General features: G+C 42.9%; 1 protein-coding gene across 2 annotated transcripts; it reads left to right on the forward strand.

Annotated features, from left to right (window-relative positions):
• The first annotated feature begins 1,025 nt into the window (after nucleotides 1-1,025).
• On the forward strand, nucleotides 1,026-9,433 carry Pin4 (peptidylprolyl cis/trans isomerase, NIMA-interacting 4). 2 transcript variants are annotated; one of them, XM_076918226.1, is made up of 5 exons: nucleotides 1,099-1,194; nucleotides 2,335-2,365; nucleotides 3,594-3,667; nucleotides 8,788-8,907; nucleotides 9,253-9,433. In XM_076918226.1, the coding sequence occupies exons 4-5, from the start codon at nucleotides 8,824-8,826 to the stop codon at nucleotides 9,409-9,411; spliced, it is 243 nt and encodes an 80-aa protein (XP_076774341.1). In that variant the 5' UTR covers nucleotides 1,099-1,194; nucleotides 2,335-2,365; nucleotides 3,594-3,667; nucleotides 8,788-8,823; the 3' UTR covers nucleotides 9,412-9,433. The 2 variants fall into 2 exon arrangements, with proteins under 2 accessions (XP_034341559.1, XP_076774341.1); XM_034485668.2 differs by lacking the exon at nucleotides 2,335-2,365 and having other exon boundaries at nucleotides 1,026-1,194.
• Nucleotides 9,434-14,657: the final 5,224 nt, after the last annotated feature.

The raw sequence follows: 14,657 nt of genomic DNA on the forward strand, positions 1-14,657 counted from the left end.
GGAAACTGAGCCCAAGAGCATCTTCAAGGTCACAGGACTAATAGAAGGGGTTTTAAAGCAGGCTATGTGCTTCCAGAATTCAAGTTTTAAATTGCATTATGCTGTGCTGTCATACAAATTTTGAGCCAGGAGGTGGTGGCACATGTCTTTACCCCCAGCAGTGAGAGACAGAGGCAGGCAAATCTCTGCGAGTTCCAGGACAGCTAGGGCTACACACAGAGAAACTCTGTATCAAAAGAAAAAAGGGAGGGAGGGAGGGAGGGAGGGAGAGAGGGAAGGAGGGAGAAAAAAAGAAAAGAATTTTGGAAAATACAGAGACATGAATGACTATATAGATTGACACCAGTGGTCACACGCTATCCTGCTGAACAGCATTAATGGCTTGTCTGTCTTTTAGGTGCATGTATAATGTACTACAGGATATATAACTTTAAAAATCACATTGTACATCTTGGTCTATAATCTTCCTTAAGGCTATTTCTGTACACACAGCTTATAATCGTTATTTTAAAATTAATTTAGGCTGCTTCCAATGTTTCTCCATGGCAGGCAATGGGATGAAAGTCTTTTTTAAAAAATTCCATCTTTTGTACCCCATCAACTACTGCTGCAAAAATATAAATAAATAAGTAAATAAATAAATAAAGCCACTAGGGAGTGCAGATCTGTGTTTGTGAGAGGACAGGAGAAGAAGGCCATTATCTAAGCTGGCTCTGCTATCCCTTTGTCTAACATCCCCAAGGTATTAGCAAAGCCCACGCCAAGGAACTGCAGTGGCCAGAGGTTCTCAGTGCGCATGCACAGAAAAAATGGGCGGGGCGAGAGAGAGAGCACAGAACGGGTACAAATGAGGGCAAGTAAAAGCCTTAAGAACAGAACAGAGGCGGGGCTTTCTCGTCGTTGGGCAACCTTTATCCCCGCCTCTCCATAGGGCTTCGGCTTCTTATTGGTCAAACATCTCTAGTTCCTATAGGTCAAAGAACCAATGAGCTGAGTCTGTCCCAAGCTATGCCTGATTCCGGAACCGCAGCGGAAATAGTTGATTGTGAAGCTGCTTTCAGGCATTGCTTAGGACATACCTGTGGGGCCTGAAGGGGCCTTTTGCTAACACCGGAACAGTTGGCCGGAGAGTTCAACCGCAAGCTTAAGAGATGCCGCCGAAGGGGAAAAGTGGTTCTGGAAAAGGAGGGAAAGGTAGACCAGCCGAGACAATCAGGGGGCGTAGGGGTGGATGCGGAGAAGGACGGGAGTAGACCGGCAGTTGGGGGTGGGGGAGGTGGTCATAAGCCGGACAGCAGGGTGATCGATCAGGAGCACCCTGAGCCGCTATGGTTTATGTTTGGGTTCTTGTGGTAAGTCAGAAAAGATAAGTGCGTGGGGGGCTGCTGTAGTTCAGGATATACATGAGGTTTCAGTGCAGGGACCGTGGTGGCGGGCAATAGAAGCTGCTGGGGATGGTTCCTCGTGACCTGGAGCTGCTATTTTAGGGGTTTATTACCGCTAAAATTGTATCTAATGAAACGCCAGCAATAAAAGGAAGCCTACACTAGTGGTCCATGTAGGCCTTTTAACTAACATGACGTATCCCCTCCCATGAAGAGGGACTCATTTCTTGAAGACGGGTGTTGGGCACATCATTGTGCTTTCAGGTTAGAAAAATAAGACAACTCTTAGTCTTACCTGGACAAACTGGGGAAGATAGTAGCTTCAAAGTGCTCTGCTGAATGTAGTTCTGAGGGGTATATTATGAAAGGTGGAAAGAGGGTAAAGAAACAAACTGGAGATACTTTGGGCAGGCCGAGATAAGCAGCAGCAATAGGGTAAAGCATATTTGACCCAGAGAGTCGAGGCCCAAAAGTAGTTTGTAGTATAGTATTGCTGAAGTAAAACTTCAGTACAAATAAACTAGTGAGGGAAATTAAAGCAGAAGACTAAATCATGGGGGTTGTTCTGTATATGATGTTAATTATGGTAGGCTAGGGTCCAGGAGGTCCTTTAAAGAGATCATTTCAGAAGTTCTAGTAAGAGAGAGAGTTGGCCTGAACTAAGATTGTGGTTGTAGGAACCCAGAGAATGGAGTGTAGTAGAGTGATAAGGAACCAAGGTGTTTTAAAGAAAGATATTAGGATGGCTGAGGCACCACAAAGCCATACCCCAGCACATGGGAGGCTGAGGGGAGGATCTGAGTTTGAGGTCACCAGGAGTTCATTGTCCTTTAGCTGGTCAGCTCCTGTTCACCCAGTAAATAGTACCTGGGTAGATAAAAGATAGTCCCCTTCTGTTGTGGATAGCCCTGGCCTTGTATTTTGATGCTAATTCCCCTTCCCGGTGAAGAGCTGCAGAGGAGGAGTGAGTCAATACACAGGTGAATTCTAGTGAACCTTCTGCCCACCTTCATTTGTAAAAATAAAGGCTACTGCCAGTGATTGGGCAGTAGAAGGGGAGGTGGAGATATAAAGGTTGGTGGGAAGAGGGAGAACAACTAAGACTGGGGAGGAAGACAATGGAGGAGGATGCCGAAAGAGATAAGGGTCTCATAGCTGGGGAATAGAGTAGTGTAGTGGTGAATCTGCCCAATCTAGGCGTGCAGCTTATATTTATAATTATTTAGTTGTGTTTTCTTTGACCAGTCTTTGGGCTTTTTTTTTTTTTCCGGAGACAGGGTTTCTCTGTGTAACCCTGGCTGTCCTGGAACTCACTCTGTAGACCAGACTGGCCTCAAACTCACAAATCCACCTGCCTCTGCCTCCCTTAAAGGCGTGGGCCACCACCGCCCTGCTCTTTGACCAGTCTTATTTGGGTTGGAGATTTACCACAACACCCTTCCACAATTTTTCACTTCTTGGATCCTCAGAAAGTGTTCTGTCTTCCTCACTAGGATGTGAGTTCCTTGGCTGCAGCTATGAATCTTATTTACCTTATACCCCCAAGAACTGGAACTTGGGAATTATTTAGGAAACAGTTGTTAAACTAAATACTTAATTTAGTCTTAGACCCCTTGACCTCTAACACTTAATATGCTGCCTTTGACACAAAACTTAAGAGTAGTAAGATGTGCCGGGCGGTGGTGGTGCACACCTTTAATCCCAGCACTTGGGAGGCAGACACAGGCAGATCTCTGAGTTCAAGGCCAGCCTGGTCTACAGAGTGAGTTCCAGGACAGACAAGGCTATACAGAGAAACCCTGTCTCGAAAAACCAAAAAAAAAAAAAAAAAAAAAAAAGAATTTCAAGTGTCAAACACACTCACAGAACATAATAGAAATTATATAATTTTATATAATGGCAGTGTTTAGTGTTCTGCCATTAAAAGGCAAGATTTGGAATGGGGTCTGAAGAATTTGGACCAGGCTTCTGGAGCTCTTTCATCCATGCCCACACTCATTTCTTTATTTTCTGTGAAGTATTCTGTAGGGCACATTTCCTGTTATTAGAGATGAGTCACAGAGTAAGTTAACTTGATTGCATGACTCACCATGTAGTCTTTTGGAACTTGGGGATTGAAATGGATGGAGTACCTTGTGTTATGAGTTGGACTTATCTATAAATGTCAAAGTACAGTTGAAATGAGTTCCTATCCTCTCTTTTCTAAAGGAAGTGCAGCCTCTGGGAGTGACAGTGCTGACAAGAAGTCTCAGGGTCCTAAAGGTGGTGGCAGTGCAGTAAAGGTGAGTTATCTTATGTGTCTCCTTTTTCCATGTAAAGTATTAAGGTAAGTGTGTGTGTGTGTGTGTGTGTGTGCGCGCACGCGCATAGAAAAGATAGTATGTATGAGTAACCTATGATTACCTATGAGGCTTAAAAACTAAGTTAAAGTCAAAATGATACAAAACTGAAAACAAAAAAAACTAGTCTCACTTTTTTCTTCTGTTTTTTCCAGACAGGGTTTTTCTGTATAGCCCTAGCTGTCCTGGAATTCACTCTGTAGACCAGGCTGGCCTCGAACTCAGAAATCCACCTGCCTCTGCCTCCTAAGTGCTGGGATCAAAGACATGCACCACCATTGCCCGGCCAGTCTCACTTTTATTGTTGTTTGTTTGTTTGTTTGTTTTTGTTTTTCAAGACAGGGTTTCTCTCTGTAGTCCTGGCTATCCTGGAACTCACTCTGTAGACCAGGCTGGCCTCAAACTCAGAAATCCACCTGCCTCTGCCTCCCAAGTGCTGGGATTATAGGCGTGCGCCACCACTGCCCGGCCCAGTCTCACTTTTAAAAGGTAGAATTTTCACACTTCTAGCACTGTTTTTTTTAATGTGCTATCTTAGGGACCGGGGTTTTGGTTCAGTCAGTAAAGTGCTTGAGAAAGGACCTAAGCCTAATTGGTGAGTTTCAATCCAGTGAAAGACCCTGTCTGAAAAGAATGAAGGGGGTGGATAGCATCCTAGAAAGGATTATCTTCTGGCTTCCGGATACACATGCACATAGATTTGTTACTTTGACCATGGGTGGGAGATAGTCCCTATCTTGGTTAGGGTTTTACTGCTGTGAACAGACACCATGACCATGGCAAGTCTTATAAAGGACAACATTTAATTGGGGCTGGCTTACAGGTTCAGAAGCTCGGTCCAGTATCATCAAGGCAGGAACATGGCAGCATCCAAGTAGCCATGGTGCAGGTAGAGCTGAGAGTTCTGGATCTTCATCTGAAGGCTACTAGTAGAAGACTGACTTCTAGGCAGCTAAGGTGAGGGTCTTAAGCCCTTGCCCACAAGGCCACACCTACTTCAACAAGGACACACCTTCTAATAGTGCCACTCCCTGGGTCAAGCATATATAAACTATTACAGTTCCCAAATAACTACTCGAAGCACTTAAGCACCCAATCCCAGAGGGGTGTCTGCTAACAGAACTGTACTACTATAGTTATGTAACAAGGAGTTTCCATATTTGGGTCAGTATACAGGAGATAAAAAAATAGATTTTATTGCCTCTGCCTATAAATTCAACTATACACATGCAGCACAAAAGGAAGAGAGAAAGATGGGGAGAAAATGTGATCTGAGCTGTTCTGTTCAGTACACCTATGCCTCAGAGATATAGTGGGAGATGAGGTGGTCATTGTTACAGTCTGGGATGGGAGGCATCTGGCTCTGTTGGGCTTCATGAGAGCTGGCATGTTGGGCTTCATAATGGGTGCTCTAGGGTCATTCAGGCTGTGTGCACTCTTCACTGAATTGTACTGACTTTCAAAGCTCCCAACCTATGAGATTACTGACTACTGCAGCACATGTAGCTTTAAGTAGCCATCTGGTCCCCTCTCAAAGAGCCAAGTCCAGTGTGGCTCTATATGGTAGATAAATGGAAAGGAGTGGCATGTAATAGGCAAGAGGGTAGATTAGGGTTAAGGTTTTTTTTTTTCCCCTTTGGTTTTTTCTTTTTCTTTTTTTCTTTCTTTTTTTTTTTTTTTTGTTGTTGTTGTTGTTGTTGTTTTCTCGAAACAGGGTTTCTCTGTGTATCTTTGGCTCACTTCCTGCTGCTGGCCTCGAACTCAGAAATCTGCCTGCCTCTGCCTCCCAAGTGCTGGGATTAAAGCCATGTGCCACCACTGCCCAGCTGTGGTTAAGTTTTTATTAAGCTTTTTGTTTAATGCCTGTATAATTTTACCCTGATTTCCTCAATATTAACATCTTCTAAAACTATATAGTTCAATGGCATGGTCAGAATATTGACAGTGATACAGAACATTGAGCTACCCCTCAAGCCGGAATTCCACCCTATATAAAAATCACTCCCGTTGCCCCTTTATAACTAGACACCTCCCTCCTCCTGCCTCTACTTCTATCCCCCCAACACACATACTTTTTCTTTTTGAGACAGAGTCTTCTTTAGCCCAGGGTGGCCTTAAGTTCATTATGTAGCAAAGAATGGCCTTGAATTTCTGACCCCCCTGTTTCTACCTCCCAAATGCTGGAGTTAGAGGCTTCTAACCTATCCCTTGTCTTTCTGTTCCCATTTTGGGTGAGTTTTTTGTTGTTACTACTTTGTGTTTGTGTGTGTGTGTGTGTGTGTGTGTGTGTGTGTGTGTGTGTGTGTGTTTTCATTTTGAGTCAGAGTCTCCCTGTGTAGCCCTGACTGTCCTGGAACTTACTATATAGACTGGGCTGGCCTCAAACTCACAGAAATCACCTGCCTCTGACTCCTAAGTGGTAGAATTAAAGGCATGTGCCACTATACCCAATTCTTAATAATTTTAAGTATGTCACATTGGATAGAATCATATAGTTATGACCTTTGGCGAGTGCCAGTTTTTGCACAGTGTAATTTTTTGGTGGTTTCATTCATATTGTTTCAACAGTAGTTTGTTACTGTGTGTTGCTAATTTCTGTTTCATGATATTACAAGTACCACATCTGTTTTAGCATGTACCTGCTAAAGGACATTAGTATTTCTATTGTTTTCAAATGCTCGGGCACCACAAGAGCCCTAGAACCAACCACACTCCTGTAACCATGTGCTGTTCCTATGTCACTAAGGGCTCTGAGTCATACCTGCTGAGACTCCCTCTTTCTGTTTCCTATCTGTTCAGATAGATTTCAGGTTCTAAAACCAGCCCTACTCCTCAGCACCTCCTAGGCTTCCATATGTTCTGTCCTCTAAATCTCAGAAATGGAAATGCCTCTAAGGGCTTCATCCTCACACTAAGGAACCTTGACTGCTTTTCCTCATACTCATTCACCTGCTAGATCTCAAAGTGGGGTCAGTCCAGTGGGCTGCTTTCTCTGAACAGAACCCAAACTGTGAGGCCCTCCTAGGGAGACCCAGACTTGGTAATGGGAACCCCAAACCCAATTTGTAACCTTACCATGGATGGCCCTCAGTGTTGCTCAGCAGCCCTTTCTCATTCCTTCAAGCCACCTAGCACTGTGCTACAGTCAGCAGGTAACTGGGGCCAGTGGTTCTCAACCTGGGTGTTGAGAGAGAGAGCTGAGCTTGTTATGTACCTGAAGAGCTCAACCTTCCAGTGCCCATGGGGACCTCAGGTCTGCTGCATCAGGATCTCTGGACTTGTGGCCTGGCCCTGAATATCTTAAGAAGCTCTGGAGGTTTTTCAAATGTGCTGCCAGAGTTAAACTAACACCAGTCTAGTCTCAGGGGTTGCTAATGTGAGGATTTAATGAGATCCATTCATGTAAAGCACTTAGCACTTTGAAGTTGTCTTTAATTCAAGGAGAGATAAAAGAATAAAGGGCTAATAACATAACTGAACTAAGCATCTTTCTTTGAGAAAGTTCTGTTTTCAGAATCTTGAACATAAATGACCTGGATGGACAACAAAGGAATTGAAAATCCCTTAAATGAAAATGTGCTGATTTCACAATTTTTTTAAAAAGTTTTTATTTTCATAATAACATTTATAATGATTAAATTATTTAGTCATTAATTAAATTAGTTTGATAATTAATTTCATTGTTAACTATTAAATGTAATAGTTTACCAAGGAGTAGAAGGCTTTGGTCTTCAACTCTTATCAACTACAGTTACTTTCCTTGGTGCCCCGGGTTACATCCCCTGCATCTCCTCTATCCTTTCCCTCCCTTTCTTGTTTATTTATTTAGAGTTCTTAGCCCAGGTTGACCTTGAACTCATTATGTACCTAGGACTGACCTAGAACTCATGATTGTCCTCTCAGCTTCTTAGGTGCTGGGTTTATGGGTGTACACCATGCTCAGTGAGAACCAGTCTAGAAGCTGTAGTTAAATCACATTGACATCTGAGCCATGCTTGTCCCCAGCATGCTGTCCTTTGCTGTCCAGCTTGCATACCTGTCTCCTCTAGATAGGACTAGACACATTCTATACAAGCTGCTTGCCAGCAACTCTTATGACCTGAATTCAATCCCCAGGACTCAGGTGGTAGAAGGAAAAACTGACTCCTGCAACTGTCTTCTGACCTCCTCCTGAGTATTATGGTACACATGCATCTGTACACAAACATGCACAGTCAATAAGAGGAATAAGTTTCTTTTAAATGGTGTTTGTTGGGCTCGAGAGATGGTTCTGCAGTTAAAATGACTGCTTTTTGGAGGACCTGATTTCATTTCCTCAAACCCATGTCAGGTGGCAGCTCACAGCTGACTATAACTCTAGTTCAAGGGAATCTGGTATCTCTGGTATCTCTGGCCTCTTCAGGCAGAGAGGAGGCCAGAAGACAATTGCAGGAGTCAGTTTTTTTCTTCTACCATGTGGGTCCTGGGGATTGAACTCAGGCAGCAGCAGTTTGTTGATACTGGTTGAGTAGCTTCCTCCATAATCACATGAGAACAGTCTCAGAGGCTTAAAAGCATGTCCAAGGTCATGAAGAGAGCTGGGATTGGACTCCAGGACCCAAACACTCAACATTACATTTCTTCTTCCAGTTACCATTTAGGTACATGGAGAGGGGTAGGAGATTCCCATAGGCTACTGCCCACTTTCCATCTAAATTAGGGTTCTGAGCTACTGTTTGATACAGAAATGGGTTTGTGGCAGTCACTCCACTGGGCAAACTTGTAGTATGTTCAGTGACTGAGTTAGATGGTGTTGTTTTTTAGTTACCAGAGATAATTCAGATGTGACTCTTTGTTTGTTTGTTTGTTTATTTTTTCGAGACAGGGTTTCTCTGTGTGGCCCTGGATGTCCTGGAACTTACTCTATAGACCATGCTGGCCTCTAACTCAGAAATCTGCCTGCCTCTGTCTCCCAAGTGCTGGGATTAAAGGCATGCGCCACCACTGCCCGACAGATGTGACTCTTGTACAGGAAGATTCATTTTCTTCTCCAAGTAGTAACAGGATATGCTTTTCTTTTATAGGTCAGACATATTCTATGTGAAAAACATGGGAAAATCATGGAAGCCATGGAAAAGTTAAAGTCTGGGATGAGATTCAGTGAAGTGGCCACACAATATAGTGAAGATAAAGCCAGACAAGGGGTATGTTTCTCTTTATCATTTGAATATTCTGTCATTAATTTTAGTAATATCTTTGTTTCAAGAAAAGTAGAAATGTCCAGCTTATAGGCCTAAGGCTGTAGCTAAATGGTAGGCATGAGGAACCTTTCACAGGTCACTTTCCAATGCAGCAGGATTATGAATACTCTGCCCCATCCAGTCTTAGATTCTTCCTCCCATTTGTCCCTGTGAGACAGTGTCTACATAGCCAGATGAATAATACAGCCCAGGGAGCCATTGTATTTATATTGGAACTCTTGGAAGCTACAGCAGAACTGCTCTCTTTTTTAAGGCCACTTGGTATTATATATCTTTTGGATTTTTCAGGGTGACTTGGGTTGGATGACCAGAGGATCCATGGTGGGCCCATTTCAAGAAGCAGCATTTGCTTTGCCTGTAAGTGGGATGGATAAGCCTGTGTTTACAGACCCACCAGTTAAAACAAAATTTGGATATCATATTATTATGGTTGAAGGGAGAAAATAAAATCATATGAAAGAGTGAATAAGTTTTATATTTTGTTTATCTCTTTAAAAGGTATATGAAATAATCGTCACGTTCATAGTGTGGGTTCATAGGTAAGATCGGGTGGGTAACAGTATGTAATACAGTCACTTTCATTTCTCACCGATGACTCATGCAAACTCCTTTTAATTTGTATTCCCATTTTCCCCAGACTAATATTGACCCTCAGTGTGTTCCATAAATTAACTCTGAAACCATCTTTAGAGGAGTCATTTCAGGCCTGAAAACCTTGGGCATCTAGTAGGTGAATTAGTACATGAAAAGGATAATTCAACTTAGTCAACCCTGATCCGTCAGGACAGGTATTGTCTTAATATAGTACATGGTAACCAAGTAGCCATTTAACACCAACTTTCTGCTTAAGATTATTTTTTATTATTAAGGTGTATGTGTGTTTTTCTGAGTGTGCCTATGTGTGTGGGTACCAACAAAGGACAAAAGAGGGCATCAGAGCCCCTGGATATGGAGTTAGAGATAGTTGTAAACCACCTGACATTGGTGCTGGAAACCAATGCAAGTAGAAATGTCCAGCTTATAGGCCTAAGGCTGTAGCTAAATGGTAGGCATGAGGAACCTTTCACAGGTCACTTGCAAGAGCAGCAAGCTCTCTTCTGAGCCGAGCCTCCAGCTCTTCAACTTTCTCTTTAAATAAATGTCTGTCAAAGAAGGTACTTTCGGGTCTGCAGGTTTCTCAGGAAAAGGTGCCTACTGCTACACCCGATAGCCCGAGTTTAGTCCCTGAGACCTACATGGTACAGAGAACTGGTAACTATAACTTGTCCTTTGCTTTAGTTAGGGTTTCTATTGCTGCAAAAACCACCATGACCGTAAGCAATTTGGGAAGGAAAGGGTTTGTTTCACTTATAGTCCACACTGTAGTCCATCACTGAAGAAAGTCAGGTCAGGAACCTGGAGGCAGAGATTGAAGCAGAAGCTGTGGGGAAGTGCTACATTGCTCCTCGTGGCTTTCTCAGCCTGCTGTTTGGATTGACATTTGCTTGTTTATTTGTTTGTTTGTTTTAGAACCAAGGATTACCAACACAGAGGTGGCACCACCCACAATGTGTCAGGCCATCTCCTATTTTTATCATCAGTTTAAAAAAATGTATTGCAGGCTTGCCTACAGAGCGATTTGGTGGTATTTTTTCAACTGAGGTTCCCTTTTCCCAAATGACTAGCTTTGACAACATGACATAAAAGCAGCCATCTGACCTCCACATGCATGCTTCGAGTGCGCGCGCACACACACACACACACACACACACACACACACACACACACACACATAAACTAAATGGTCTAATTTAAAATTAGAAAAAAGGCACTTAATTCTCCCATGAAGTTGTCTGTGCTAAACTAAGCAGGTATTCTCCAATTCCTAGTTAAAGGGAAAAATTTTAACATAAAAACACTATTCCTAGCCAGCAGGTGGTGGCACTCAGGAGGCACAGGCAGGTGAATCTCTGAGTTAACAGGCCAGCCTAATCTACAGAGTGAGTTCCAGGACAGTCAGGACTACACAGAGAAACCCTGCCTGGAGGGTGGGGACAAAAAAAAGGAAACTTTTCTTTTATGTTCACTGCATGCTGTCCTGGTTGGGGTGTTTTGTTTGTTTGTTTGTTTTGTCAGATTACCTGTAAGTAAATCTATGAGACACTTTTCTTGATTAATGCTTGATGTGGGAGGGCCCAGCCCACTGTGGGTGGTGCCACCTCTGGATTGTGTAAGAAAGCAAATTGAGCAAGCCCTGAGGGGCAAGCCAATAAGCAGTGTTCCTCTGTGGCTTCTACTTCAGTTCCTGCCTCTAGGTTCCTGACAAGTTCCTGTCCTGACTTCCCTCAGTGAAGAAGAGTGACCTAATACCTGTAAGAAGAAATAAACCATTTTGGTTGTGGAAAGGTTTTTGTTTTGTTTTAAGAATTATTTTATATATATGAGTACTCTGTAGCGTCTTCAGACACTAGAAGAGGGCATCAGATCCCGTTACAAATGATTGTGAGCCACCATGTGGTGGCTAGGAATTGAACTCAGAATCTCTGGAAGAGCAGTCAGTGCTCTTACCTGCTGAGCCATCTCTGCAGCCCTTTGGTCATGGTGTTTTATCACAGCAATGGAAACCTAGCACATGGGTGTGATGGTTTGTATATGCTCAGCCCAGGGAGTGGGGCACTATTGGAAGGTGTGGTCCTGTTGGAGTAGCTGTGGCCTTGTTGGAGTAGGTGTGTCATTGTGAGTGTGGGTTTGAAGACCTTCATCCTAGCTGTCTGGAAATCAGCCTTCCACTAGCAGCCTTCAGATGAAGGTGTAGAACTCTCAGCTCCTCTTGCACCATGCCTGCATGGATGCTTCCATGTTCCTGCCTTGATAATGGATTGAACCTGTAAGCCAGCCCCAATTAAATGTTGTCTTTTATAAGACTTGCCTTGGTCATGGTGTCTGTTCACAGCAGTAAAACCCTAAGACAATGGGTTACATTAAGATTCTCCTGAGTAATATTATTTTAAAAATTATTTTTAAAACCGTGCATATGTGAGTGTTCAGTTGTGTGTGTATGTAAAGGCCAGATGTTCTTCAGGACCTGTCAACCTTGGTGGGTTTTTTGCTTGATTTTTTTAGTTTTTATTTTTAGATGGGGGTCTTTTGTTGGCTTGGGGCTTCCTAATTCTGCTAGACTGACTGGTCAGAAAGTCATAGGGATCTTCCTTTCTCTATCTTCCCAATACTAGTATTAAACTCTTGTCACAACACCAGATTCTGGGGAATGAACTCAGCCTTCTTGCTTGTGCTTGTGTAGCAAGAACTTCACTGACTGAGCTGGCTCCTCACCCCAGTGGTATCTACAGCGATCTCTCTCTATATAGTTCTTATATTTATTTATATTTATTTTGTGTGTGTATGTGCCCCGGTAAGTGTATGGAGGTCAGAGGACATCTTGCTGAGGTGGTTCTCTTTTCCCCATGTAGGTCCCGGGAATCAAACTCAGGTCCATATAGGCTTGGCAGCAAGAAATGAATAATGAAGCACCATACTGCTTCAAAAGTAAAAAATTGCCGATTTTTTAATTTAAAAATTTAACTAATATATGTGCGTATGCATGAAATGTGTATGAAGAATTCATGTAACACCACAAAAGTGTGGAGGTTAGAAAACAGCTTTCAGGAGTTGTTCACTCCAGCTACCTTCACATGGTCTTCCAAGACTGAACTCTCCTGGCTTGCAGTATCTTAGTCAGTGCCCTATAGCTGACAAGAGAGACACTATGACCACTACAACTCTTACAAAAGAAAGTAATTGGAATTTGTTTACAGTTCAGAGGTTTAATCCATTCTCACAGTGGGAAGCATGACAGCATAAAAGCAGACATGTTGATGGAGAAGTAGCTGAGAGTTCTACATCTGGTTCCTCAGACAGCAAGAAGAGAGAAACACACCTCCTCTAACTAAGCCACACCTCCTATTCCTTCTGGAGTAGTGCCACTCCCTGTTGACTAAGCATTCAAATATATGAGCCTATGAGACCCATTGTTACTCAAACCAGCACACACAACAAGCACCTTTTTACCTGCTGAGCCATCTCACTGGCTCCTATAACTGATGATTGAGTGATTTTTTTTTAATACAACATATTCTTTCTTCAACTCCATCCAGTGGTAGACCTGTGTTATCTCAGCGTATAAACACTGATGATTTTGCCTACAGACTCAACTTTCCCATTTTTAAAAACTCTGAATTTCTGCATTTAGGCAGGCATACCTCTATAACGGAAAAGTGTTCAAGATAAGCTAGCCATGGTGCTACATGCTTGTAATCCCAGACCACTGCGGCTTAGGTTGGGAACTTGTGAGTTCAAGGCCAGTCTGGAACTACTTAGCAAGTTCCAGGCCAACTTTGAATACAGTATCTTGGCTCTGTCTCCAAACACAAATCAGAGCTCAGCTAAAATGCAAAGAAAGTATTGAAATAGTAGTTTCACATAATAGCACCTTAAACCACTTTCAAAGGGCTGGGGGATGCATCACTAGCCTAGCATAAACAAGGCCCTGGCTTCCACCTCCAGTCCACACCCACAAAGAGTAAATAATCTCACATACATATCTGTAGCAATGAATAATCACAATAAACTCTAAACCTCTTGAAACTTTGAAAAGCTTTTTAGTACCTGGTCTTCTGCTCAGGGCAGTGGCCCACTCAGTATGTTGTGAATGCCTGTTGCATAAGTGTCATCTCCAAGAGGAAGTCAGAGACTAGGAAATTGAACCAGAGAAACTAGAGGAACAATTAAAACTAGCCTGGAAGAAAGTAGGGAGGAATGGGCCTCTTACAGCAAGTGACCCTTTAGGAAGTTAGCCTTTGGCTGGTAATTATGATTCTGAAGGAGTTGATAAAAGGAAAATTTTGAGGAGTTTTAGGCTGGGCGTGGTGGCTCAGCCCTTTAATCCTAGCATTTGGGAGGCAAGGGTATTACGATGTCTGCGATCTCTATGAGTTCAAGGTCAGCTCAGCAAGATCCAAAATATCCAGGGCTCCACAGAGAGACTCTGAACTCAAAAAACAAAACTCAAAAAAACCTGAAGGCATTTTAAAGATTTTTTTTTATGCTTTTGTTTTCTGAGACAGGTTTTTTTTTTGTCCTCAACTTGATCTGTAGACAAGGCTGACCTTGAATGCACAGAGACCCACCTGCCTCTGCCTCTCCAGCGTTGGGATTTACCACTACTGTCTGGTAAAGTTCAAGACATTCAACATGACTGGGGAATGTACAAGGGAAGTGGGAATGTGAATTATAACCTCTATGGAAAGTAATTTGGCAGAATTCTCAAATTTAGAAATAGAGCATTGACCCCGGAACTCCATTTCTAGGAATTTATTGCATAAAAGGCATAAACATACTTCATAGCACTGCTTGGAAGGAAAGTGACAGTAGAGTACCACGAAGTCGGGTGTGCTGCGGTGTGCAGAGCAAACTAGCACTAGGATAGGAAAAATGTACACAAAGAACTTGGGGTATATATAGCTCAGTGTTGAGCACTTACCTCGAAATTGAAAGGCCCTGAATTCCATGCTAATGCTGCCAAACAAATGTAGACAGTCACTGGGAATGGCATCTAGAACTGAAGGGGAGAAGCAGACTAAAGAATTTTGACCTCATACCATTAGATTTGGACTTCCTCCTTGTTTTTCAGACAAGGTCTCACTGTGTCACCCTGA

The sequence above is a fragment of the Arvicanthis niloticus genome, chromosome X (genome assembly GCF_011762505.2).
Source record: "Arvicanthis niloticus isolate mArvNil1 chromosome X, mArvNil1.pat.X, whole genome shotgun sequence".
Lineage (NCBI taxonomy): Eukaryota > Metazoa > Chordata > Mammalia > Rodentia > Muridae > Arvicanthis > Arvicanthis niloticus.